Below are 26,840 nucleotides of genomic sequence, written 5' to 3' on the forward strand. Positions count from 1 at the left end.
GGTGCCTGTCAACATTATTTGCGAGTCCTCTAACGTTTTTATGATGGATTTCAAATAGAGCGGGTTGATTTCGGAGAATTCCTCATTTATATCCCTCAGGCATTGTTCAGATAACACAGCGGTGCTTCGGAAGTCTTGGACGGACTTCAATTCGTCGTCGGTTATGCCGATTTGGTTCAAGAGCTTTTTTATCTCGTCATTGTTGCTGCATAGCATTTTCGAACATATTTCCCGGTCGGTCATGTGCGTTGGGCACGGTGGCTTGCGTTTTTGACGGCGTTGTTGAATTGATTGTTCTTTGGGCATCTCAGTTAATTTTTTGATTTGAGATTGTTGGAAGCGGGAAAGCACACGCTGTTTGCGCCATTGCATCTACGGCGTAGTTACAAGTACAACGTTACGAAATTAGCTGCCACTTAATTAATTATTTAAAAGACTATGACCGTCTGCAACGTATACATTATTTCATTAAAACGCTTACTCGCAATTTAATTAATTCAACATGAAGCACCCCCACAAAAAAATGAGCAAAAAATCTAAAAATAGCAGTAGTTCGGACGCCCCACAGCATCAGATTTTTTAGGTTATAATCCAATCAGAATCGATTAAGCAAGCTGGAAACATGTCTGTGAACACGATCTTATTGGATTTATCCGTCGACCAGACGATTCTCCAGTCGCAGAACGACAAACAATTATTCTTGGTTACGGCCGAAACGATCCTGAGCAAACACCTGCCGAATTTGACCCGTCTCATAGCCACCGACTCCGGCGAATGGGTCCTGCGGTTCTATCAGATCAACGAGAATGCAACGGTCGCGATCAGGATCTATCGCAACGGTTTCGTTACGATCAACATTGAGTTTTACACCCCCGAGGATCAGGAGCCGATCATCAGTTTTAATGTGAGTTTTTATTCTGTTGCTTTTTACGAACACACTTTTTCCAATTGGATTTCACTTCGGTTGTGAGATGATTCGATTAACTTTAATAATAAAGCGGGGTCATTTTGATTTATTCTTGTCCGTGTTATAAATATATATTCCTGCACTTGTAGGTTTGTAGTTAGGTTCAAGTTTAGATTGTAGATTTGGTTGTTTAATTTTTTTTTCTTTGTTTTTCCGTTGGTGAAATTGTAAGAATTTAACGAATATAGTTATGAAATTAGCATTATTCTATCTTAGTTTTATTACAGTCAACTATAAGAAGTATTCACAAAATGGTCAATGAATTCATTTATTTTATTCCGATATAATTGTTTTTTATGATCTTTAAAATGCGATGGATGAAATGGAAAAATCCGCATACTGCTATCTCTTTTATTTTCCTCACAAACAGTCAAAATAAGAAATATTGACCTAAATATTGGATTCAGTTTATATACCATATAATATTCAGTTACCAGAATTTTTATATAAAATTTAAAGAATTATTACTTTAAAATATACTAAATCAGAAGGTGAAAACCGCATCTTTCCATCTTTTTTGTTTTCCTACAATAAATTGCTAAAATCGGTGATAAATATTTGTTGACCAGAAAAACTCGGTAAAACATTAATTTGTTACTAGCAGAATTAATACTTTAAAATGTGCTGATTCGAGTGGTGAAACTCCTTTTTTTGTACCTAGCCCAGTTTTGAAATAGTAATGAAAATAAGGGGATGATGAGAGGGGAAAAACTGAGACTGTTGTTGTTTGTAGCTCGGCAAACTTTTGGAGCGCAAGCTGCATTCGGGTTTGAGGAGTTACAGATCGAAAATGCTTCCGTTCATTAAACGTGGTCCGACAATCGATATCTACTACACCACATCAGGTGCGCGGTTTTCTTTAAACATGTCAATCTATCTGTCATTTTGTTTTTTAACCGCTTCCAACATTCGACATTTCTACCAGTTTTAGATCCTTGTTCTCTCTTAGCAAAACTTAGCCGTTTTTTAGTTGGTTTTTTATTGACGTCAGTCGATAGTGATTTGTTTTTGAATCCCTCTTTAGCATTTTTCACGTCGTTAACCGTTTTTTGTTTTACTTTACTTTTTATTTTTGTTTTTGTTTAATTAAAACAATGCACACGTGTTTTTGCATGCGATATCACGACGTAGAAGTGCAAAGAGATCGAACGGGAGCTGAGGATCCAGGTGGCTGCGTCGCAACGCAGCCAAACGGTGCCGCCGCTGAAGAGATGCCATTTCGACCGGTACTTCCCCACGTCAGGTTTGTGTGAACGCTCCAAGAAACGAGAATTTTTATTTTTCTCTTTTTTCACTTTCGGTGCTTTGTGTCCTCTTTGTCTTGTCTTGTCTTGTCTTGTCTTGTTTGTGTGTTTGTAGATTTGACTTGGTTTTAGAAATGTTTTCTGACTTGTTCAGTTTTCAGTTTTTAATTAAACTTACAGAAATGACACTTTAAAATATGCCACATTAAATGGTAAAAATTTCTTTATTCCATTTATTTTAGTTTTCTCATGATAAAGTTTCAAACTAAGGACTCTTATTTGTTTTTTATTGGAGTTGATTTATGATTTTGTATTAAAACAAATAAATGGTTGCTTAAAATTTATTAAACAAATAATATAAATTTTTTTAAACAAGACATAAAATACTTAAAACCTATCTTCAGGTACAGATTAACACAAAAATAAATTATAAATGAACACATAATTTTGAAACAAAAATATAAATAAAAAATTAAAGCAAATTCTAAAATGAACAAAAGAAAAAATAATTCTAGACAAGTTAAATTTAATAATCATTGTAAACGTGACCGTAAATAAAACATCGACCAATTAGACATTGTTCCTTCAAGTAAGAAAATTATTAGTCATTTACCAGTCACGAAATCTTGAAAACTTCTACATGAAAGCCTCGATATGACGGGTGAACACGTGCCAGCACAGAAACCTCACCTCGTACATGGCCTCCATCAGAGCGGGCTCGCGCTTCTTCAACGCCTGCTTGACCACCATCCTGCACAACAGCCACAGCATGTGGATGTAGTCCTTGAGACCGGAGCTGAGCAGGTCGTAGAGCAGCCCGTGTCGCACCACGTGGTCCCTGGCATTCAGCAAGCCCTCGAACTTCTTGTAGAAGGCGTCGGTGAGGCGGAAAACCGTCTCGTAGTGACGGATCTGGCGGGTGGTCCAAAAGGCTGCGGTCCTGTGGACGTTGTAGCGCACACATTTCTCGAGGCGCCGGTAGAGACGACTCACGCGGCCCAACCTGTTGAACTCCATGTCTAACGTGTTCTGTCTCGGGATCATGTTGTGTCGTTGTTTCTGGGTTTGAGTTTTGCCGGTGGAGTGACGTGCACGAGCGATGGCAGGATTACCAATTGTGTAGAATATATACTGCAAAGTTTCAGTTATTTTTTAGAGATATTTCTTTCTAAATTCCTTGTCTATGAATCTCAGCTTTTGATGTTAGACAACATAGAAAATATCAGTTTTAAATATTTAACATTTAGTTACCAATACAAGACTTGTCGTGTCCAATTTCAGTGTTTACAATTGGTACGACTGTAATCAAATTTATGGAACACTCTTCAAAATATACTTCATTTAAAACAATATACAATTTAGAAAACATTTCTAACGTATTACAAAAACTTATATATATATACATACTTAAATCATGAAAATCTGTTGCTTGTTGATTGGCTGTAAATCTTGCTACAAAAACAACACTCAGTGTAAATAATTAGAAGGAAAACCACACATTCTAACAATTAGTAACGTTCCAGATGAAAGATTGATTGAATACGACATAGATAAAGTGGTGTTCGAAGAACAATCCCCGTTCCAAAAGGTGCAAATCGTTCATTCGCAAACCCTGGGCAACATGCTGGTACTGGACGACTTACAAAGTAAGTACACAACCAGCAATTCTCAAAAGTAGTTTGTTATTAATTGTTTATTCCTTAGATATCGCCGAGGCAGATCTAATTTACACCGAAACGCTAATGCAAAGGGGCAAGGAGAATTACGAGGACAAAGAAGTGGTGATTTTGGGCGGTGGGGACGGCGCCCTACTCTACGAATTGTTGAAGGAGAATCCCAGGGAAGTGATCATGTTGGAAATCGACGAAGTGGTCATGAAAGCTTGTGCGAAATACATGCGATCCATTTGCAGCAGCGTTTTGGACGACTACAATGGTCCCAACTACAAAGTAACAGTTTTTAATGTTGCCCCATCATTATTTATTTACTTATTTTTTGCTCTTGTAGATTGTCGTCGGTGACTGTATGAAAATGCTAGACCAATACATTGAAGAGGGCAGGAAATTCGATTATGTTTTTGGTGATTTGACTGATGTTCCTATATCAGAGGACTCCTCGAGTGAATTGTGGTCTTTTATTGGCGTTATACTTGAGAAATCTTTTAAAGTACTGAAGCCTGGTGGAAAATTCATGACACATGTAATTTATATTTGTGGGCCAATAAAATGCATTTTTGTACATTTTCGTTTGTTTTAGATCATCGGTTCAGTCATGAAAGACACAATAAAACAATATCAGGAAGCTTTAGATAAACTTCAACCACCAGTCGAGTATACAATGTCCAGTGCTTTTGTTCCATCATTCCTCGAATCTTGGGAGTTCTGTCAAGTCTCCTTGAAACAATAGCATTACTATATATTTTTCCACGGATTGTTTAAACAAATCAAATCGATTATATCAATTATTAGTATATTAATAGGTCTCAAATTGAATTTGTACAGATTGTTTTGTATTGTACATGTTCTAGTCCATGTTTTACGTGTATTATTTTCTATGAGTACAACAGATAGTATTTTAGTTCCTATTGTTACCAAATAAATCAAAACAAGTATTAATTGCAATTGTTTTATTTTAAATTTGGGGGATTTCAGTGATGTCACTAAAGGTTAGGTTGTCCCCCACTGTTTGGCGAACGTCAGTTTTCCCCCGGTTGCATGGCTGCAGTTAGACATGCCGAAACGTCGTGCGAAGTCGAGGTTGACGGCCAACAAAAAGGCCCCAAAACGGGTTCCAATAAAGAAAACGTATGCGGATGTCGGCGTGCAAACCGACAACATGTACTCGAAGCTGATCCGCATCAAAATGCAGGCGCGGGAGTTCGAGATGAAAATGTCGCGTCAAGCTAAAGACGGCTCCAGCCTATTGCAGGACGAAAAAAACAGAATGTTGCATCGCAAGCTGCTCGACTGCAACATGCTTTATTACAGGTATGAGCACAATTTCGAAAATTATTACTTTCCGGAGTACAACGTCACCGGCAGAGAAGTGACCGAATTTGATTTGAGGAATGACATGCAGAAGTACCTGGACAGTCTGATGGAGGCACTCAAGACTGTCCTGATGGTCTACATGGTCTTCAAGGAAATGGACGAGGTCTGTGCCTACCTTAAAGGCAAATGGGAACAGTTGAGGAATGCTATGAATAACTAACTGTTAACTGGTTGTCTGTTACCAGTCGATGTGATTATTTAGTACAAATGTATTTTTAAGTTTGCCTTAATGATTCAAAGACTGATTTTATATTCATATAACAGAAATGTTTCCTAGTTTTATAAGAATTTTGAGTTGAGTTTTATGTAACATGTGCACTTTTTACATGTTATCAGAATAAAGTTTATTTTGTTTATTGTTTATTTTGATATACAACCCCTCATACACAAATATTATTTAATATTTTTTAAACCACTTCCCAATAAAATTAGTTTTATTTTTTCTATACTCAATATTTTTAGTTATTATTCTATTCGTCATTCTGTATTGAATTGTGAAAAGTGAATGAAATGTTTTTATGAATTGTTACATAACTGCATCCTTAAATGCATCATAAATATTCACATAATTCTAAAAGAGAGTAAAATAGGTTGAATATAAAAACATTACAAATAAAACAACTGTATTTTTAATGTATAACTTCAACAAAAATAATAATAAAACAAAACCTTAAAATATTAAGTTATCGAAGAATCACTTGTTCAATATCAGAAAATTTACTCTAAACCTCTAAATATAAATCTGTTTTAGAGCATCTGTTTTATCATAATTAACTTATGTATATATATGTAATAAATCTTCATGCTTATTCATCTATGTACATAAACATACAAATGAAACAAAAAATGCAAAACAATGGTTAATGACTTATGTACATATATAAATGATCCAAAATGCGAAACAATTGTTAATAATGCTTGAAACTAAAACGAGATCAACAAAACCACGCTTAAATTCACTCCAAACTATTTTAAAGTCACATAATTTGGTGTCTTGTGATGTCAGAGTTTTGTTTGCGATGTTATGGCTTCGTTTTTGCTTAGGAAGCTCTCCACATATTCTTTTATTTCTTTCTCATCTAAAAAATAACAAATAGTGTTTATCAATAGAGTATATTCTATGTATGAATATTTACCTTTATCGACCAGAGCGTGTGAAATATTTCTGGCGGTGCTTTTAAAAACATCTCTGGACTCAAATCGTCGTTCGACGTATGCTGGCGTCAACAGTTTAACAACAAGACCTCCAATTTCCGTCTTCTTCAATCGTTTTGGCTTTTTAGAGTCCGCCACCACCTTTTTCTCCCCGTTGTTTTCTTCGTTGTGACGCCTACGTTTCTTCTCCATCCCTTTGTCATCTTCCACCTTCCTCTTCTTACCCTTCAAATCCTTGTCGTCCGTGTCGGAGTCGTCCCCAAACAGCGACCTCAAGTCCTTGTTCTTGTTCATCGTCATCTCTTCCTCCACATCTGTGACCTTATCCTCCTTCAACTCTTGACCACTGTTTGTGTCTGTTACCTCATCAGCTTTGACCTCCTGTTTTTGTTGTTGGTAAGCCTCCAAAGCACTCGTGAAGCCGCCCGCAGGTTCTTCGACTTGCTCCGCCTCCTCCTTGACCTCCTCTTTCTTCAGAACCTCGAGGGCCGTTTGAAAGCCGCCCGCATCGGACCCCTTCACCAGCCGCTCTTTCTTGATGTTGCGGAACAGGTCACCTAGCGTCTTGTGCTGGGGGGCGCGCGCCTCGAAGCTGCCGATCCGCTCGTACACCGCATTGCCGGCGGTGCTCTTTTTTATGCTCGCGATCTGAAAAGACCACGAAACGTGTTTGCGCTATAAATAACCACTGGTTGGACCGTCGAATTCGGGGGCCATTTATGGCCGTTCTTTGTGGGGGGTTGGCGGTCGTTTCGCGACAACCGGAGGGGAAGGTTGAAAGAAAAACGGGGACACAAAAGTGTTTTGGATTGGGAGAAATGAAAATACGAAATGTGACAGTTCGTTTTTGGAAAGTTGTTGCGACTGTCCGATTAGATAAAAAAAAACCGAATGTGTTTTACGATTTGTACTGACTGTGGACATATTCTGTATCAATTTGATGAAAAATTATCAAAAAAATATTAAAAACTTAAAGTAAACACTTTAAAAAAAGTGTTTTTTAAGGTTACAATAGGAACAATTTCGATTTGTAAAGTTGGTGACACTGCGCATGTGCTGCAGTCATTTGGATTAATTTAATCTTGAAATATTAAGGTAGCTCAATAATTTTATATAATAACAGTAATAAATATACATTTATGTGATATAATTATTCTTAAATTAACAATTAACTTTAAAAAATAAGTTTAAGTTTCGCATATGAGAATTTCGATTTGTAACGTTGGTGACACTGTGGAAGTCAACTCTCAAATATTTTTATTTATACAATTTTTGAACGCGAAAGTTGATTTAAAATATATTAAACTATTGTTTACTTTAACACTATAATTACATTTAATTGCATAATAAAATCATTAAGAAGTGATCATTTTTGTGAATCTAAAGTAACTTTAATAGAGAACAATCAAATCAAAACTTTATCTCTGTAATATAAATTGACTTAAGTGAAAAGTGCAGTGATGTTTAGTGCAAAGCTGAAAGACGATAATGTAATAAGGAAACATCTTTAAAGGTAACAAATATTTAGCATGAATGAGACACTGATTAAACTTGTTCATTTTTTAGGTAGGTCCAGAACGAGACTAGTCAAATTGGAAAACTGGCAACGCAAAGTGAGTTTTTGAACAGTTTGTTAGGCCTAAATTAATAAATAATATCACTTACAAGTTTGGCAATGGCATTTCGGTACATAGTAATCGTCGTGTTTACCGTAAAAACGGAATATTCCAAATCAATAGAACAATCCTCAATATCCTTTTTATCATAAATTGGATTTTTCTCACACTCTGTATAATTAGCATACAAAACATCCAAGATTTTGTTGACATATTGTTCCCTGAGCACAAGGGTCAAACCTTTAACTTTGCTGGATGTGACTGAGGCAGCCTTCACTCTTGAATTTTTAGCAAACAGTTTGTCCACAGTTTCCTGGGACACCTCCTGCAAAATTAAATATTTAGCCGCCGTATAACGAATAATTTAAAAAAATAACCTGTGGGTTTCTCCTGAGGGCGAATTGTTTTCTAATCAAGTCATTGGATTCTTTCCGGGCACGTTCCTCACGTTCGAAACTGCCATAACTTTCTCCGTCATCCGAATCGTCGTCGTATGCTTTTGAATTTCTGTAAATGATTAAATTATTGAATCTTTTAATATGGATTTAACGGGCAACTGACTGTCTAATTCCTTGTCGCCCGCCTTCATATAGATCTGAACAATCTGCGACAATGTTAGAGGGTGTGCTGTTGAATTGTATGCTTTTTGTTATAAAATGTTCAGCCATTTTTTCCACTTCTTTTTTATCCTTGCAATAGTCGCACATTTTTTTACAATCTTTCAGATTCTCACCGAAATGTTTGCTGAACAATTTATGCCTACACTCTCTAAAATACATTATTTATTACTTTAACTGTTTATAAGTTATGAACATATAGTACGTTGGATTCTCGCAGAAGTTTACGATTTTCTGGAAGCCTTTACAGGCGTTCTCCGCCTTCAAACGTCTCGCTTTGTTCTCTTTTGCCTTCCCCAAGTCTTGTACAAGGTGGAATTCGACAGCTTTTGAATCGCTTTTATTGTAATAAATGCGACAGTGTGATTTTTTGCCATCACGTCCCGCTCGTCCAGATTCTTGATAATAGGATGCAGGATCTTTTGGAACTCCCCAATGAATCACAAACCTAAACAATATTTGTATAACATGGTCATTAAATCTCAATTCAGTTATTACCTAACAGAAGCTTTGTCAACACCCATTCCAAAGCTAATGGTGGCACAAATTACAGGCACGTCGCCTCCATACCAAGAGTCCTGATATTCAAGTCGTTCCTTGTTCTTCAAACCAGCATGATAGCATAAACTTTTCACGCCCATTTCGTTAAGCTTGTGTGAGAGAATTTCAGTTTGTTCTCTTGTCCTGCAGTAAATAATCCCGCACGATTTTTGTTCCTTGGGCAAGTCCTGCTCTTGGGATTTATTCAGGCATTTCACTATGAACGTTTTGAGATGTACGTAAGGGTTTTCTAGGGTGTTCTGGTAAAACACGTCGTAAAATAAGTTTTCTCTGAAACAAGATGTCTTGAACTTTTTGTGCGTTTTTGAAAGCTTCAGGCTTTCCACTATATCTTTTGTTACCTGAAACAATTCACTTAATTCATGAACAATATAGGAAAGTTAAACATACTTCTGCTCCAGCTGTGGCAGTTAAGGCAATGTATGGTACTTTACAACCCTCTCTTAACTCCCCAAGTTTCAAATACTCAGGTCGGAAATCGTGACCCCACTGACTGACACAATGCGCTTCATCCACCACAATAAAGGAAATTTTATCAAACTTAACTAAATTATTGAACAACTCTTTGAAGTTTTTAGTGGCTGCTTGTTCGGGGGTGATGTACAGCAACTTCAAATTTGGGGACGTCGACTTCAAGTCTGAAATAATTTTGTTTTTTTCGCCCGCCGGCGTTTTGGAGTTAAGTGAGGCGGCACGGATTTTCAATGCAACTAAGTGATCGATTTGATCTTTGATGAGGGCCAGGAGGGGCGAGAACACGATTGTCACTTTCTTCTCGTAGAGCAACGCCGGCAGTTGATAGCACAACGATTTGCCCGAACCGGTCGGCATTGAAACGTAAACGTCGTCTCGTCCTGAAACGAATATTCATCGTGGAAATTGTAAACTTTTTAATTTTATTTAATAGTTAATTTATGCATACTCTGGCATATTTCAAGCACTGCTTTTTCCTGCAGCTTTGACTTGAACTTGTCAAAGCCGAAATGCTTTTTTAACGTTTCGAAAATGCGTTTTTCTTCCATTGTTGATTTCACATTATTTACTCACTGGGTGACTTTGACGTTTGACATTTCCCGCTGTTTTGCATGCGTTGCTGACTTCACATCCTTCCGTCTGATTTTATAAATTTTTTTGGAGGATTTTTGCAATAATAATATAGTAAAATGATTTAAATTTTATTCGGTTTTAATAAAATTAATATATTTTTAAATTATCACAAAATATTAAAATAAAACAAAAATAAGACTATTACGTTAGTGTAGAGGACTGTGTTACCTGCACATATTGTATAATGTGGTTACTATTGGAGAGATGGCAGTACGGACGTATGTGAAAACTTGGAATATATTTATCACGGAGTAATTATTTTTTTGGGTCATTTAATCATTACGATTTAGATATTAATTTTAATATTTTATTTAATAGTAGATTATATAATGGAATAAGAAGCATGTATTTGCTTTCATACAGGACTTTCTATACATTTTTTTCCCATGTTTTATTGAACAAAAATTCTATTTAATTACAATTTATTAAATAAAAGCATTTTTAACAAAATGCATTCAGTTGAAATGTAAATAGAAATAAGAAAAATGGTTGTCAAAATAAACTAAACGGTAACAAATTTGTTTAGTGCCAGAATTTACGGAGGTATTGTATTTTTGTAATCGGAAATGGAAGCGGACAAAGCAAACAACCGAACAATGTCGTAAAATCTCCCGAAATTCTAAAGTAAACAGTCTTTAGAAATTCCAAGTTGGGATTTAATCCTGTTTTCCTCCGATTGTAAGCAAAGGACAAAAACGATTTCCGGTTTTTCGGACACAATCGACTTCCGGAACGCGGGACGAATAATGAGATTTTAACGCCGCATTCGGTTTATTAATCTTCCATTGTGTAATAATTATCGTTTATCCGCCGTTTATGTTGTAAAGACGAGATTAATGAAGCCTTAAAACAAACGTTCACACGTCAATCTGCCATCATTATTAATTTTTTTTCGGGTTGTCGCAGCACGGCTCCATAAACAGGTGCGAAATTCTTTTATGAGCAACAAATCACCGGAAATCATCACTGAGGCGATTGTCGCAACTAAACCTTCACACCCCCCCCTCTGGGTAATTAAAATTAGTCTGGTTTTAAGGGTCGTTTTCCTGTTCAAGTCCGGCGCCAAATCTGCCACCAACGTCGTCACATGTTCAGTGTTATTCGGGCCACTTTTTGAACGTGCCGAAAACAGATAGTGTCATTTTTTTCCTTTCATTTCGGACCCGGTCTTTGTCCGACTCTTCTACCTACTTCGGTTTCGGTAAACACGAATCCAAATGCGACGTTTCCTGTTGGATTTAACTGGAATTCGGATTGTTGATTCGGGATTTCGTACAAACAAACACAATGCCATGAACGAGGATTATTTTGTTTAACTAAGGATGCGGATTTATTTGACCAAATATGACAATTTTGGGATGGTTTATTTTGTACACAAACGAGCCAAATATTTAGAGTTTCTGTCACTGAATTATTTGACATAGTTTATTTGAAATTTTATTTATTACTATTACTATTTAAGAATTTTGTTACACCCAGTACAAAATTTGTATGTACCATATAATAATGGGTACTTATAGGATGGTCCTTGGTTAACATGTACACCAAAAATTAACTTTCCACCATCAAAATTGGTGGTTTTACAGATATTTTAGACCATCAATCCGTCAAAATTTTTGGAAAAAAATTAATAACTCAACTATTGGGTTTAAGTATAGAACATAGTTTAGCCATTTCATTTATTGCTTCTAGAATTAAACAATCCAAAAATATAACAAAATATGTTGAAAATAACAAAGATCTTCATGAATAAGTTAGCTGATTCACTCTGTATATTTAATTAAATTAATTATAGTTAATATTCTAGATTTTAATCATGTTTTTGATTAAGTTAAGGATAAGAACTCTTCAAACATTTGGAGTACATTTTTTATGATTTATTTAGAATAATTTATTGTAATTAATTTATTTATTACTAAAAATTGTATAGAAATATATACATATTTTAACAATTATTCGTATAAAATATGTAACTTTAAATAATTTATTTCTCAAATCAATTTTTTTGTACTTGAATTATTTAGTACTTAAATTATTTAGTTTATTGTTAGTTTTTACCTTTTTATATATTAAAATACAGTAATTTGGAAATTGTATAAAATTTATTGGTGATATATTAAGTTTAGGGTAGTCCGAGCCTCGTTATTACATTTGAAAATCCTCTTGGATGAGTTTCGAAGAAAAATCGAGACTTATTAACATATCAGGTGACACATCTGCCGTTTGGCACGTTTTACCTGTCCGTCAGACACACTTTTACAGTCCGGCCGAAATCCGATTCCATTGTTGATGTACTGTACTGTACAGAACTGTACGTGATCGACAATGGGTATATTTTCGACGTTTTATCAGCTGTCTTTCGTCGGAATCACGCAGACATCTGCCCGTAAAGTTACCGAAAATCAACAATCATCCAACGATGGACCGGAGCTCCAACCCCTTTTTCCTAAGGGCGCAACACAGAACACAGAACACAGGTGAACAAGCAACAGTTAAACAACCCAATCGTCGTCGTTTTGTCCGACCAATTAGTTGTATTAAATTACACAATTAACTTCCTGTTTTTCGTCTAGGTCGCGTCTGCAATTTATTGACGACGCAGCAAAATTGAAGAAGCGAAAGCGCATTAGATTCAGTTTCTTTAATGACCGGAAACGTTTCCTTTAAATTACACGTAAAAATAACGAAAGACCTTATTAATGTTTAACTCCGGAAAATGTATTCAAGGAGGTATTTCGGTTTGGTGCGTTTCATCGTTTGCCACCGACGAACAATCCTTCCTTCATTAATTCAATTGTTTTCTTCAAAACCGGCCAGACTGTTTATAATTAACATGTAAACTTCCTCCGTGAATAATAACTAATAAAAAAAAGACGCCCGTGTTTATTTAACGCGGGTTTACGAGCCAAAAATTGACGCGATCGACGAATTAACGAAGAATCGATCGGCGGAGCAAACGTGTCGGGATGATTTAACACGTGCGGCGCCCTTTACGAAACGTTTCCGCCCACGCCGGTTCGGGAATCGTTTCGCAGATGGTTTCCGGGGGCGATTTTTATAAAACACAGGAAAAAGGACGGACCGACCGAACGCTTCGGGCAGGATGCGTCGGACATTGATTGAAATTGACACATTCCTTCTAATTTTACACTCTTCTTAATGGCTCCGACGGTTCCTGTTAATAACCGGGAAAAAAACCACACTGACCGTTTTGTGACGGTTAATTTGATTTGCGAGTGACGAATCAGACGAAGAAATGAATAATGAAAATGGGTTTTAATCGTAAAATTTGATTGTAATTCAAAGAAATGAGGAACAATTTTATTTTTAAGAAATATAATGGCTTCAAATTAACACATTTTATTAATTTTATCATTAAATGAATCATTAAGATCATAAATCATTGATAGTCTTAAAAACCACATTGAAGAAGGACTGCTGAAATTATTGATGAGACAACATAATACTGAAAATCACATTTTTATTTTAATTGTTTTTTGTAAAAAATTCTCATTTTTTTATATTTTATTCAAAATTAATTATTATCTAAAAATCTAAACTCCTAATTAATAATAATGTCAATAATTTAATTTACATTTAAATTTTATTTGAGATAATATGTATAATGAATTATTTAGAAACATATTTTTAATGTATATTTAAACAATAATTAAAAAGTCAAATATCTCTAAAATTAACAATAAGTAAACTAATTAAGTCAATATTAGCAATAAGAAATATAATTAAATATATATTTCATATAAATTATAAGAATTTTTGTTAAAAATAATGAAAATCATATTTTATGTATAAACAATTATTAGAATTTTTATGTGTTCCTTTATAAAATGATTGTTCAAATATATTTAAATAAAATTTTTATTTAAATTATGTTTTTTGTTAATTTTTCTGAATAAAATATAAAAAATTCTAATAATTGTTTATGTATAAAAACATATTTAATTATATTGATTATATATTTAAGTTTAATAGTTTAATAATCTTTTTTTAACAATAAATTATAGACATTTTAACAATTATTTATATTAAAATTAATAAAATTATGACATTCGAAATAATTTATTAATTAATTTTAAGTAAACCCCATTTGTACTTGAATTTTGTTTAAATTAGTTTACTTATTGTTAATTTTAGAGATATTTGGCTTTTTAATTATTGTTTAATAAAATATAATAATTTAACTTTTAACAAATTTAAATATAAATTAATAAAAATATGTGATTTTAAATAAAATTTAAATATAAATTAAATTATTGGCTTTATTATTAATTTTAGATTTTTTAAATAATAAATTTTCTGAATAAAATATAAAAAATTTACTTTGAATTTTTGATGAGAACTGAGAAATAAATTATTTAAAAACACAAATTTTTATTAATTTATATATAAATTTGTTAAATATTAAATTATTAAGTCAGTATTATCAGTAAGAAATATTTCGTAATTAAATATATATTTTATACAAATTATAAAAAATATTGTTAAATAAAGTGAAAATTATATTTTTTATGTATTTTTAATTTTTTTATGTTTAAACAGTCATTAGAATTTTTATATTTTCTTTTATAAAATGATTGTTTAAATAAAATTCAAGCACAAATGTCTCATGATTTCATAATTGAGAAATAAATTGTTGAAATTACATTTTTATTAACATTTGCTCATGAACAAAAATACAGCACAGACAAAATTGGAAACAAACCCTTAAGTAGCAAAAGAACACGAAATATCGAGTCGCACCCCCGTTTGCAGCATCCGGATTCCGCAGACGAGTCCGCCCATAAATACCGGGCGCATCTGTTCAAACACGCCAGTCCGACAATTTACTCCGTACGGTGTGAAACAAACGCTCCCTCGTTGTCTCCTTAAATTACCGCAAAACTGTGTCGACAACGAGTTGGTTAATTGTTTCAGTGTGTTTTTAATTGGTGTTGGTTTTAACTGTGACTCTATCGTTTGGATTATTCAATTAATTTAATTAATTCAATTAAGGTAAGTTATCGGTTATTAATAAATTTATGAATGTTTTATTTTTGACCATTAATTGATGCGCCGCTCAAGGTTTTCGCGGACGAAACAAAAGAGCGGACACAGGAAAAACTATAACGATAATAGCAATTGAAAATCGAATGATAATAAATTTCCTGTTCCTGTACGCTTTCATGCGCCTCCGTTCAAGGATACGGATATCCTGTTCGACGTTGTCCAACATCCTTTTGCCCGAACGCGACGCATCTATTTTCGATGCCCGTCGGTCGGGGGGGTTGAACCGCACCACCGCACCGGAAAAGGGTAGTTTCCTGTTTCTAAATTTACTCCCCGCACTCGACAGATAAAAATTATGAAACGTAAACAAAGCACGAGGAAAGTTCGGCGGTGATCTAATGAAACAGGAAACGTGCTAATTTCCAACGCATCGTCTTGAATAAATACATAACTAATAAACAATGAATCACTGCTCGATTAGTGGGTTAATTCGATTCGATTTCGTTTGCAGACTCAAAATAGGCCATCTAAAGTCGAACACAGAAATGGCTCTTCAGGCTGCTGAAATTCCGGTCCGGTACGGAACCGAATCCAGGTTGTCCTACACCTCTTACACCGACGTCGAGGACAATCTTCCCAAAGGTAATTTGAAGTTAATTCAAACATTCATTTGGCAATTAACAATCGTATTTTGTGTTGTAGATCCCCGCACGTGGAGCAGGGAGCATGTGGCACGTTGGCTGGACCACGTGACCAGCCAGCACGGCTTACCCCAAGTGTCCACCTCCAAGTTCCTCATGAACGGCAAGGCGTTGTGTCTGATGTCCCCGGGGATGTTTCTGTCTCGCGTCCCTGTGGGGGGCAAGTTATTGTACAAAGATTTCCAACTGAGGCTCTGCAGCGCACTTTACAATTCCAATTAATTTCTTATTGTTATTTATTACTTAGATTATCTTACACATTTCATTGATAGTGATTTTTTGGTATATATTTTCTGAGAACTTGTAAGACTGTACACTATTCCAAATGTATTATAGTTTTAGGCTTAGTTTATTGTGTTGTGTTGGCGGCAGCACACAGTTACCAAAAAACAGTTCACCACTTTTATTTTAGTTACTGTATATTTTTACTAGTCATGTATATAAAGTATTTTTATTCTTTGAAAATAAATGAATTATTTAATTTTATATATATTTTATTATTTTTTACAGGTTTCACAAATTTAATACAGGGTGATTTATTTTATTCATTAGAAATTCATGAAGGAGGCAACAAGATATTGATTTGAATTTCTTATAGCCTCTACAACTTAACTTGAATTACTTTTCTAATTTAGTTTGAATATAATTTCATTTCCCGTTTTGCCGGAAGTTGTATCAACTTTATATATATATTTTCAACGGAACATTTTGTATATTTTAGGATTTTTAAATTTTACATCTAATTACAAATAAAATAGCTATACTATGTCCCATACCTAAACATAAGATTTTACATAAAATTTAATTTTATTTGTTATAAATAAAACCAAATAGTAGATTATCGAAAACTGCAGCAAACACCATCCAAGTTTGTATGTTACCTAAAAGGTGGCGCTGACAATATTTCAAGTTTACTACAAGAATTGACTAATAGATGGCGCCTTCATTTAATTAATTACAAGTTGCTGTTACAGTTGTTTTAACTTCAATATTTTCAACGGAACATTTTGTATATTTTAGGATTTTAAAATTTTACATCTAATTTCAAATATATGTCCAATATCTAAACATAATAGAACAATTAAATTGAATACTAGAAAACCTTTCGACATGCTATATAAAAAAATGAGTATTAACAGAGATTTTATATAATATTTAATTTTATTAGTTATAAACAAAACCGAATATAAATTATCGAAAACTGCATCAAACACCATCCAAGTTTGTGTATTATCTAAGAGGTGGTGCTGACAATGTTTTTAGTTTACTCCAAGAATTGACTAATAGTTGTTGTTACAGCCACTTAACAGTAGATGACTCTACCACCGCCGTTTAAAATTTATTCGTACGCCCTCGATATTATTCAAAATGTTGATTCAAGGACGCGTTTCAACCGCACATCCAGACAATTTCGCATTATCCTGCCCGGCGGTTAGACGAATCGCCAAAGTGTCCGTTGCACAATTTATCTTGTTGTGACACAGTTCGTGAGTCACACGAGACGAAAATAGAAGAAGGGGGAAGTGTGTTGGGGTACCTGGATGTCGGACAACTTCCAGCTGGGCGAATGTTGCCCGACGTCTCCATTCCTGGTTAAGGACGACGACATTCCACGTTCGATATCCTTACAGTTTCGCTCGTTCTGTCTTTTGTTCTCCGGTGAATTCAGCTCGTTTAATTTAATTTGAATGGTAGTACTTTTAGATGGGATTAGGTAGGTGGGGTTCTTTAGAGATTAAACGATCTGTAAACGATTAGAAGTATGCATGGTTGGTGGTTTAGAAGGAATTCCATCGTTCAGTCACACAAAAGATTCGCATCCTCCTCCTCTAAACTTGTTTGTTCTTGGTTACAAGAGAAATTCTTGTGGTCCTCCACTTGAAACAAACCCTTGAAATAATCTGAAGGCAAATACCTAGAGAAGACAAAGAACTAAATTAGTACCGGGACATAAAAGTACCACAAGCAGTGTTTTATATTCTGGTACCAAGAACAGCCATAATTTGTGAAAAATGTGATTGACATAATGAACAATCAATTATGTGTGAAACAACAACAAAGCCGGACACGAAATGAATTTAAATCGGACATTAAAAGACGGAGAGGAATTAGTGTTTGAATGGTGAAAATTAGAAGTTTTGAATGTCGTGTCGCGTCCGACGATTATTTATGAGCGATGATAGCCTTTAAGGGCGCACACCGTACACCGTACACCGTACACCGTACACCGAATGTGAGACAAAGACCCGAACGGAGCAACATTGGGAAATCCGCTGCGCAGATAACGACCGAACAAACACAAAAGCCAAAGAGCGTTTTATTAATCGCAGGCCATAAAGTGTACAACTATCCGGCCGGATTAAAATAAATTAACCGCTTGAACTTTCGGTTTATGAATTCATTATTATCATAAAACAAATACAGCGGTCGCGGCTCTCTCTCCATCTCTCACTCCCGCTCCGTTTCGTGTTTCGTGTTTCGTTTTTGGGTGTTGGGTGTGCGCGTGGGCGAACGACCGACACGTGCTCTCGCCATGCACGTGGGTAAACCGTCGTTCTGTCGTTCTGTCGTTCTGTCGTTCTGTCGTTTGCACACAATCGGATCGCCGGCAAAAATTTCATCTGTGACGACTCTATCTCGCGTGTGCACTTCCGGCTAGTGGTACCGCCGAAAGGCGGGCCGGCCTGGGCTCATTTTATGGATTTACAGTAGCCGGATCCAATTAACGTTCGCTCTCTCATTAGGAGGCCGTAAAACTTTTTACGATCGCCGATAGAAAATCGCGACGTTAGACTGGATCACCCACCATTTGGTTAACTCAATCGTCGTCATCGTCGTGGGAAATTTCGACGTGGCACAAAAGAAGATTATGTCACAGACAAACAAATACGTACGAGCTATCGTTATTTATGGAATTTCGATGCTATCGCTCCAACAACAGATTAATACACCTCCTATCTGATCGGTTATATAACCTAATAGTTGTTAAATTATTTATGAATGAGTCTGTGTCTGTTTGTACGGCCTTTTTAGGTCGCTTCTCTTCTTCTAAATTATTTTTCTCCCTTCTCCGTTCGGTGCCACGCCATAAGTGTACCAGAATATACATCTCTTGTTGCTCTGGTACTGACCCCGTCATCAACCTCTATTGTTTTTGTTATTGTTTTAAGTTAGAAAGAAACAAGAGCTTCTTTAGTACCAAAACATAACATTTTGTCCTTAGATTCCTTTTCCTGTAATAGTTTTATGTCCCAGTATTGGCTTACTTTTTTAAATTTTTTAATACGTGAGTATCTACATAACATAGTTAATTCTTCAAGTTTTGTATTAAGTAAAAGAACCTTCAAAACATGTAGTAATTATTAGATCTAGATTCTTGTTAATAGTGATAAATAAGAGGTTCCTGAAGACGTCTCTAAGGTATAACGTAGTTAAAATGATCAAATCAATTAAATTGTAGACACAGAGGTTGTTGTTGAAGTGACGATTGTTGTTGATTTTGACGTTGGATCGATACGTGAACGTGAATGTGTGCGTTTTCGTTTTATGGCAGATGTTGTTCGTGTATTTTTGGGCGACGACATCACTTCGTTATGAGGAATCCCATTATCGACAATTAAGGGAGGACTTTTTTTGGACAATAAACATCTAGTAAGCTTCTGCAGAACCGGCTAAATATTTGTCAACATTCATTTCGACGTGTACTCCAAACCAGTGGCGTCCACACATCACTCAACTCAATTTATTCCGATCATTAGTTTTATGGGGCCTTTGCACTTTTTATTCCTTTAGCGTCTCTCCCATCTTCACAAACGTTCTAACTTTAGGTTCGTCTTCGGATTACACAACATGCAGCTGATTGAAGTACACCTTCAAACTTTCTTTAGCCTTTTACACATTGCGACGTCCAAAATCACCAATGACTGACTCAATTCATTGAATTTAAATAACTAAGTTTTAAATTTATATTCTAACATGATTAGGATATTCTAGAATGATTAAATTTCAAGGATTTAGTTATTTGAGGGCCTTAGGCCCAGACACCAATTAGAAATTTTGGAGAAATGTTAGTACCAATTTAATTTTTTGACAAAACAATAAACTTTCAAATTCTTGACTTTGCCTTGGGCCTTAGGCCCACTGTCTAATCGGCATTTTTGTTAAAGTATTGTAACAGATTAGAGTAGGAATTGGTTGGGGTGGTGGTGGAAGCAAGTATTTAGTTATGTGATGGGCCTTAGGCCCAGACACTAATTAGAATTTTTTAGTAAACCAATCAAATTTTTTGTTAAAACATAATTAACTTTCTGCTTTGTTAGCTTTGCGACGGGCCTTGGGCCCACAATCCTATAGTGAAAGTATAGGGCAGGAATTGGCTGGGGTGGTGGCGGATGTACAGAGTGAAAAGCAGAGTGCGCCAGTGTGCCGGTGGAGGAATTAGTATGCCGGTGACGCGGTCATTTAGCCGGCGACAAAAACGCCGCTTCAGATGTGCCGGTATTAAAACCGAACAGGACGGAATACCTGTCTGGGTTGCGTTTCGTCCGTTTGTCCGTCTGTCCGTCCCCGCGTCGCGTTTCGCCCGCGGCTCGCCCCTCGCCGCTCCCGCCGCCCCGCGACAAGTCATTCACGATTCCTTTCCGCGAACGCGACCGTGGCCTATGGTGCCCGGTTCCGCCGCACAGTTCACTTGGCCGCTTCTTTTTCTTTTCTTTTCTTTTCTTTTCTTTTCCCCGTTCTCGTTTCGTTTTCGGACCCGGTGGAATTTTTTAAACGCACCACCGAAAATGACGGCACGTCATTTATTCACTTTTTGGGGGACTAATTAGCAATCATAAAGGCATTGTTCGGGACGGTCGTCTCCACCTCCTTCCACCCAAGTGCCCCCCGGTCCCGCCGCCGGGGGGGATTTGAGCCAAGACGCGCGGAATACACCGTCGTCCGGTCGCAGCATTTCCATCTTAATTAAAGTGGTGGTTGCATGTCGTGCACGTGCATAAAAAACGGCAGTGAGTGATTTAAGACCGGGCCGATGCAAAGCAACATAACTCATACGGTGCCTCTGCCTCTGCCTCTGCCTCTGCCTCTGCCTCTGCCTCTGCCTCTGCCTACTATGCCACTTTATGTAGGTCGTGCGTTTCATTTCGCATTTTTCCGCCGTTCCGGGCCCAACCTCGGCCGCGTTGCGTCGACATGGTTGCCTGCACTATGCAAAAATCGAAAAACACGAGTCGGGGGGACCAAAAAGCGGTGGCCACGCCCCCCCCCGGTCAGTCATTATCGGCTAATGAATTACGGGTGACAATTGGCAGTCATACGCGCCGTGGACGGTTTTTGCTTGCGTACCGTTTCGGCCATATTTTTGTTTCGGGAGGCGTCGCGTATCGGACCCATAAATAAGGAGGAGCGTGTGCGGCTCGGCCGGCGGAGACACCGAATTTTTCGGTTTCGTCGGCGACCGTCGCAGCGACGGGACGCCATGGGAAAGCCGAAAAATTTGTCGTGGACGGACGGTGGACGCGCGACTCGGGCTCTCCCATTAATTATGCTCGTGTAGATATAATTGATAAAAAATGTTAAGTCATCGGTGGCTCGGATGTGCCGGGGCCGTTAGTTTTATGCTAATCGGTACGATGTTTGTGCTTGACACAATGTTTTACTGCTCAAAATCTGTTCGACGTTCCTCCGAGGATGTCGTAATTAATTAATTGCTCACGAATCGTTGGAATATTTTCAAAATTAAACAAATAAACAAGGAAAAATATGAATTGGGTTAGATAATTATTCAAAATTCTAATAGAGGTCGCCATAATGGTGTACGTGTAATAGGCAACCCAATAAACACACTTGTAAAATTCTAATAATGTTGATGGTTTATTTTCTTATGGAAATTAAACAAAGTATAAATATATAAAATATAACATAATTGTATAAACTAATAACAGTACCACATTTCCCACTCAGCGTAAACCATTGAGATGTGGATAAGGTTTCTTTAAACAAATTACAAAAAGAACAAAGTAAAGAAGTGACATAAAAGAAGCAGGCAGTGAAATAAAAGTTTCCCACAACAATTTACTGATACTCGATGTTGGCACTTTATTTATTTACCCAGACGTGCACTCGACTCGTTGGCTCTCTATTGTCCCCTGTGCCGGGACCGAATTAAAAAATAATTAAATCTAACAGCAGTCGTACCACGAGTGTATTTTATTATCATTTTTTTCTGATCAATTCACTCCGGGCCCGCAATTAGACGTAATTTTGTTTGTTTCTCCGGCGAAGCCGAAGAGAAAATAAGAATCATCGCGTCGCTAACAATGATCTCGGATTAATTGTTCCGGTCGATTTTATTATTATGTTCGACAGGTTGAAGAAACTCGGTCTGGGCACCGAGGAATTCAACCTTAGTCGGCCAATTTTTCTCGGGGTGAGTAATTTCACTAAATTTTGTCTTACAGTTACTATTGCTATTGCCACTGCTACTACTATTTTTATTGATACTGCTGTTGCTATTACTATTTCTTATGGCTATTGCTATTTGCTACTGCTATTGTTATTTCTATTGTTACTACTACTCCCACTTTTATTTATTTGTTATTTGCTATTTAAAACAGCTATTTCTATTTGCTATTGCTTTGCTAATACTATTTGTTTCTTCTATTGCTATTTCTTCCTATTGTTGCCATTGCCACTACTTATCAATGTACTAGTACTACTGCTATTGATATTGATATTGTTATGAAGTTTGCGGAAACATAAATTTGTTGAGGAAAGCCCTTATACAGTCGTAGAGTCGTAATAAAGGTGGACAATTAACACGCATAGCGAATGCGTATTCGTGTCGGTTTAATTACCGATTCACATTCGCCTCCGGGACCCGGTACACTTGTACGATCGATGTTCGACTACCGATCGACGATTGTCAACCGGTGAACCGGTGAACCGGTGAACCGGTGAACCGGCGATAAGCCAAGCCATGAGCCAGGTAGGCGAAGGTGGAAATAGTTTTCCGGGAACGCGGGGAGGAAATGCGACCTATCGGGTGTCGCATTTATTAAAACGCTTGATTTAGGGGGGACCACCTTCATCTCTACTTCTCTACTTCTTTACTTCTCTAACCGTGTGCCGTGTGATTTACGACGGACCGCGCCTCTTCACTCACACACCACCACACACCACTTGCTTGCCACCACTCGCATCGCGTCCTACCCTTTATTTTTTATTAACTGTTTGTCTAATTTATTGTGGTTTTAAACTTTTTTATTGTGGTTTTAAACTTTTTTATTAGATTTTATGGGAACTTATATTTTTTATTAAACTACAAAAACAATATTTAGTATTATTTTTTATAGATTAATTAATAATTAAATTTGAAATTTTTTATATAACTTTAATTATTGTCAAAATGTTTTTAACAATTTACAATCTTTTTTGTTGTGAAAATAAAAAGATCTAGACTTTACAGGCAGATAATTTTTTTAATTTATTGAATTTTTTAATTGATTCAAAATTTGTAGATTTTATAATTGATTACTAGTCGAAATGAATTAAAATTGTTTTAAATAATAAAAAAACTAATGCAGTACTTAATTAGGATTCACAAATATTATTATTTAGTATTATATTTAAATACGTATTTTAAATATTTAAATATTTTGTGTTTATTTATTTCATGGTTTTAAAATTAAAAACACTGATACAATAATTTTTTATTACTAGTTAATAAACATGTAATTATATATTATATATTCAAAAATATTGTACATACAATAAATATTAATAAATCTGACAAAAACATAGAAAAATATATAAAATAATATTTAAACTTTGAATTTATTAAAACTTTGTAAATTTTGTAATTGTTTATTAGTTGAAGTGAATTAAAATTATTAAATTGGTTTAAAAAAAAAAACTAATGCAATAATTAATTGATAAGGTTGATAAATTTTATTTGATATTATTTATATTTAAATTTAAAACATATATTTTAAATATTTAGATTTTAAAGATTATTTCATAGATTTCACTAAATTTATTAATATTTTTAAGTTTATAAATTTTTTGAAATATTTTTATTTGATTTTTTTCCAATAATTTATTTCATGGTTTTAAAATTATAAAATAAAACAGATACAGTTTTTTTTATTATGATTTAATAAATAATTATATATTTAAATAATTTATAGATGCAATAAAATTAATAAATGTAACAAAAATATAAAAAAATCCCTAAATTTTGTGAAAATACATAACTTAAATCATACAAATTACAAATTATATGAAGTAATTTAAAAAAATTGTAAATTAATTTTAAAAATGAATTATAAATAAATTATTTATATTTTAACGACGATTTTCTAGTCATATTATTGGGCAATTGTTTTATTACTTCGTTAGATTTGAAATTTGAGAAATGAAATTGTAAAATTAACAGGTGGGTAATAAAAAGTAAAATCAACAAATAATAAAAAATAACGAGCGTCCATAAAAGTGAGTAATTTACAATAAATTATTATCCACAAGGTGGAAGGCAGAAATTAAGAAAGTTTCGATCAGCAATAAGAATCCATTTGAAAAGATAATGAGCTGAAACGAAAACGATAACAATAGTTCAAGCGGGGGGCGGGATGAGGAATCCATCGCCAACGTTTTAAACGAGTGCCAAATTAAAAAAATAACGAGCCGAAAACGGATGAAGAATTTTTATGAATCGCGTCCGCGTAACTCAAACGTTAACAAGTGATATAATAAAAGAAAGAATCGTGGAATCGAACCCGGGACCCAATTATTGAAAAAATATGCATCCCATATACACCCGACCCGACCACAATAAATCCGTCCTCGTTCGTTCGTTCGTTCGTTCGTTCGCTCGTTCGTCCGTCCGTCCGTTCGTCCGTACCGTACTCGCCCTCTCCCGTCTCCGTCCCGGCGGCCGGTATGCCAGGTATGCCGCCCCACCACAAGGCACGCCGGTACCGGCGCGCATTGTTATTAAGCCCACGACCGCGACGACGGCCAGTACCGTATCGAGAGCCGCCCGAATATGTGACACGATGTTGCCCTACACGAACCTGGACAAGAACCCACCCTCGAGGGCCACCACGTGGGTCAGGCATCTGTGCGTGGTCAGTGTGTTGTGCGCGTTCGCCGTCGGACTCACCATCGGCGTCTTCATTCCCCTCGTTTACCTCAGAACCAACACCAGCAGCGTCAAGGAGGAGCCCAACAGCACCGTGATCCGGGGCATCTTCCTCAACAACAGCTACAGCCGCTTCCCCAGCGTCAGCTTCCCCAGGCAGCAGCTGCAGCAGCAGCAGCAGCCGCAGCAGCCGCAGGAGCCGTCCGCCCTCGCGCACTTGATCCAGCAGGATGTGTTCTGGGGCGGGACGGTGGAGGCGGCGCTGCCCGAAGGCTACAGGAGCAAAAAGCACACGCTGTGGTCGTCGTACCTGCAAACGGCGGAGGCCGTCAAAATGGAGACGGGCTGCGGCAGGATGCAGAACAGATTGGTCACCTTCAGGGACGGGGTGAAGGGCTGCGTCCGCTACAGACAGAACACCGACCAAATCCAAGGGGAGCTGTTCAGTTTCTACTTAGCCAGAGTGTTGAACTTGCCCAATCTGGCGCCCAGCGCCATAAGTGTCGTGGACTTGAAGTCGAAGCTGTGGCAGAAGCTGCGCAACGAAATTGCGGCGGCGCAGTGGAACTCGAACCGCCCCATCGTGCTCACCCAGTACATCTCCGACCTGAACCCCGCCAACATTCCGGGCGTGTTCAGACCGGTGGACAGACATCTGAACAAGCTGGACGTGCTCAACATGACCAGGAACCCGCTGGTGGACGACTCCGCGCTGATCAAGGAGCTGGTGGAGCTGGCCCAGTGGTCCGATCTGATAGTGTTCGACTACCTGACCGCCAACCTGGACAGGATCGTGAACAACCTGTACAACTTCCAGTGGAACGCCAACATCATGGAGGCCCCGGCCCACAACCTGGCCCGGAAGACCGACAGCGACCTGCTCATCTTCCTGGACAACGAGTCGGGACTGCTGCACGGGTACCGGCTGCTGAAGAAGTACGAGGTGTACCACTCGATCCTGCTGGAGAATCTGTGCGTGTTCAGGAGGTCGACCGCGGAAACGATAGCGGAGCTGAGGACGCGCGGCAACGTCGGCGATTTACTGAAAACGATGTTCGAAAGTGAAAACGACGAAACGATTAAGGACGTGCTGCCCACGATCCCGGACAAGAGCGTCAAGATCCTGAACGAGAGGATCGAACGTGTCCACGACCAAATTAGCAAGTGCCAATCGGTTTACGGCAACACTTAATCCCGGCACTGTGTTCCTCACTGATTCTTGTTGCTTGTTTTATAGTGTTGTTTAATTTATTTATTATTATTATTATTATTATTACTATTACTATTATTACTATTATTAATTATTGTGTATCGGTCGATTTGGGTTTGTCGATCGACGATCTTGTGATACGTTCCGTTTCGATTAACTTACTTTTACTTTTTGTACATTGTGTAAATGTGATTCAACATGTAAAGTCGTTTAGGCCAAATGTTTTTAATGTTTTAATTGTACATACGAATTATTGTTTGTTCTGTTTGTATATTTTGTAAATACGTCGTGCGAATTGAATTCAATAAAAATGACAATGAGTGATTCATTCCAAATTGTTTACTTCATTTTATCCATTTGTGACATTTTCAAACTCTTTTTCTTCTTTCCTAATTAATTGGTAAGTAAGCGGTTTCAAAATTTCACAAATTTTTACTTTGCATATTTAGACGAATTTGATTTG

The 26,840-nt window shown here is 36.6% G+C and overlaps 4 protein-coding genes across 6 annotated transcripts; 3 read left to right on the plus strand and 1 right to left on the minus strand.

Annotated features, from left to right (window-relative positions):
• The first annotated feature begins 576 nt into the window (after positions 1 to 576).
• LOC109600146 (spermine synthase) lies at positions 577 to 4,826 on the plus strand. Its single transcript, XM_020016231.2, has 6 exons — positions 577 to 904; positions 2,099 to 2,210; positions 3,735 to 3,857; positions 3,916 to 4,160; positions 4,219 to 4,410; positions 4,468 to 4,826. The coding sequence occupies exons 1-6, from the start codon at positions 623 to 625 to the stop codon at positions 4,615 to 4,617; spliced, it is 1,104 nt and encodes a 367-aa protein (XP_019871790.1). The 5' UTR covers positions 577 to 622; the 3' UTR covers positions 4,618 to 4,826.
• Positions 4,827 to 5,874: 1,048 nt separating this feature from the next.
• Positions 5,875 to 10,265, minus strand: LOC109600189 (ATP-dependent DNA helicase Q5). The gene is made up of 9 exons (XM_020016293.2): positions 10,133 to 10,265; positions 9,601 to 10,064; positions 9,148 to 9,551; positions 8,855 to 9,097; positions 8,594 to 8,800; positions 8,410 to 8,539; positions 8,082 to 8,357; positions 6,398 to 7,064; positions 5,875 to 6,340 (listed from the first exon to the last, which is right to left on the minus strand). The coding sequence occupies exons 1-9, from the start codon at positions 10,230 to 10,232 to the stop codon at positions 6,264 to 6,266; spliced, it is 2,568 nt and encodes an 855-aa protein (XP_019871852.1). The 5' UTR covers positions 10,233 to 10,265; the 3' UTR covers positions 5,875 to 6,263.
• Positions 7,612 to 16,511, plus strand: LOC109600190 (transcription factor ETV7). 3 transcript variants are annotated; one of them, XM_020016296.2, is made up of 3 exons: positions 7,612 to 7,929; positions 15,836 to 15,966; positions 16,027 to 16,511. In XM_020016296.2, the coding sequence occupies exons 2-3, from the start codon at positions 15,870 to 15,872 to the stop codon at positions 16,245 to 16,247; spliced, it is 318 nt and encodes a 105-aa protein (XP_019871855.1). In that variant the 5' UTR covers positions 7,612 to 7,929; positions 15,836 to 15,869; the 3' UTR covers positions 16,248 to 16,511. The 3 variants fall into 3 exon arrangements, with proteins under 3 accessions (XP_019871855.1, XP_019871854.1, XP_019871853.1); XM_020016295.2 differs by lacking the exon at positions 7,612 to 7,929 and adding an exon at positions 14,981 to 15,330; XM_020016294.2 differs by lacking the exon at positions 7,612 to 7,929 and having other exon boundaries at positions 15,390 to 15,966.
• Positions 16,512 to 25,037: 8,526 nt separating this feature from the next.
• On the plus strand, positions 25,038 to 26,701 carry LOC109600161 (extracellular serine/threonine protein kinase four-jointed). The gene has a single exon (XM_020016249.2). It carries the CDS (start codon positions 25,082 to 25,084, stop codon positions 26,357 to 26,359), a length of 1,278 nt encoding a protein of 425 aa, XP_019871808.2. The 5' UTR covers positions 25,038 to 25,081; the 3' UTR covers positions 26,360 to 26,701.
• Positions 26,702 to 26,840: the final 139 nt, after the last annotated feature.

The sequence above is a fragment of the Aethina tumida genome, chromosome 6 (genome assembly GCF_024364675.1).
Source record: "Aethina tumida isolate Nest 87 chromosome 6, icAetTumi1.1, whole genome shotgun sequence".
Lineage (NCBI taxonomy): Eukaryota > Metazoa > Arthropoda > Insecta > Coleoptera > Nitidulidae > Aethina > Aethina tumida.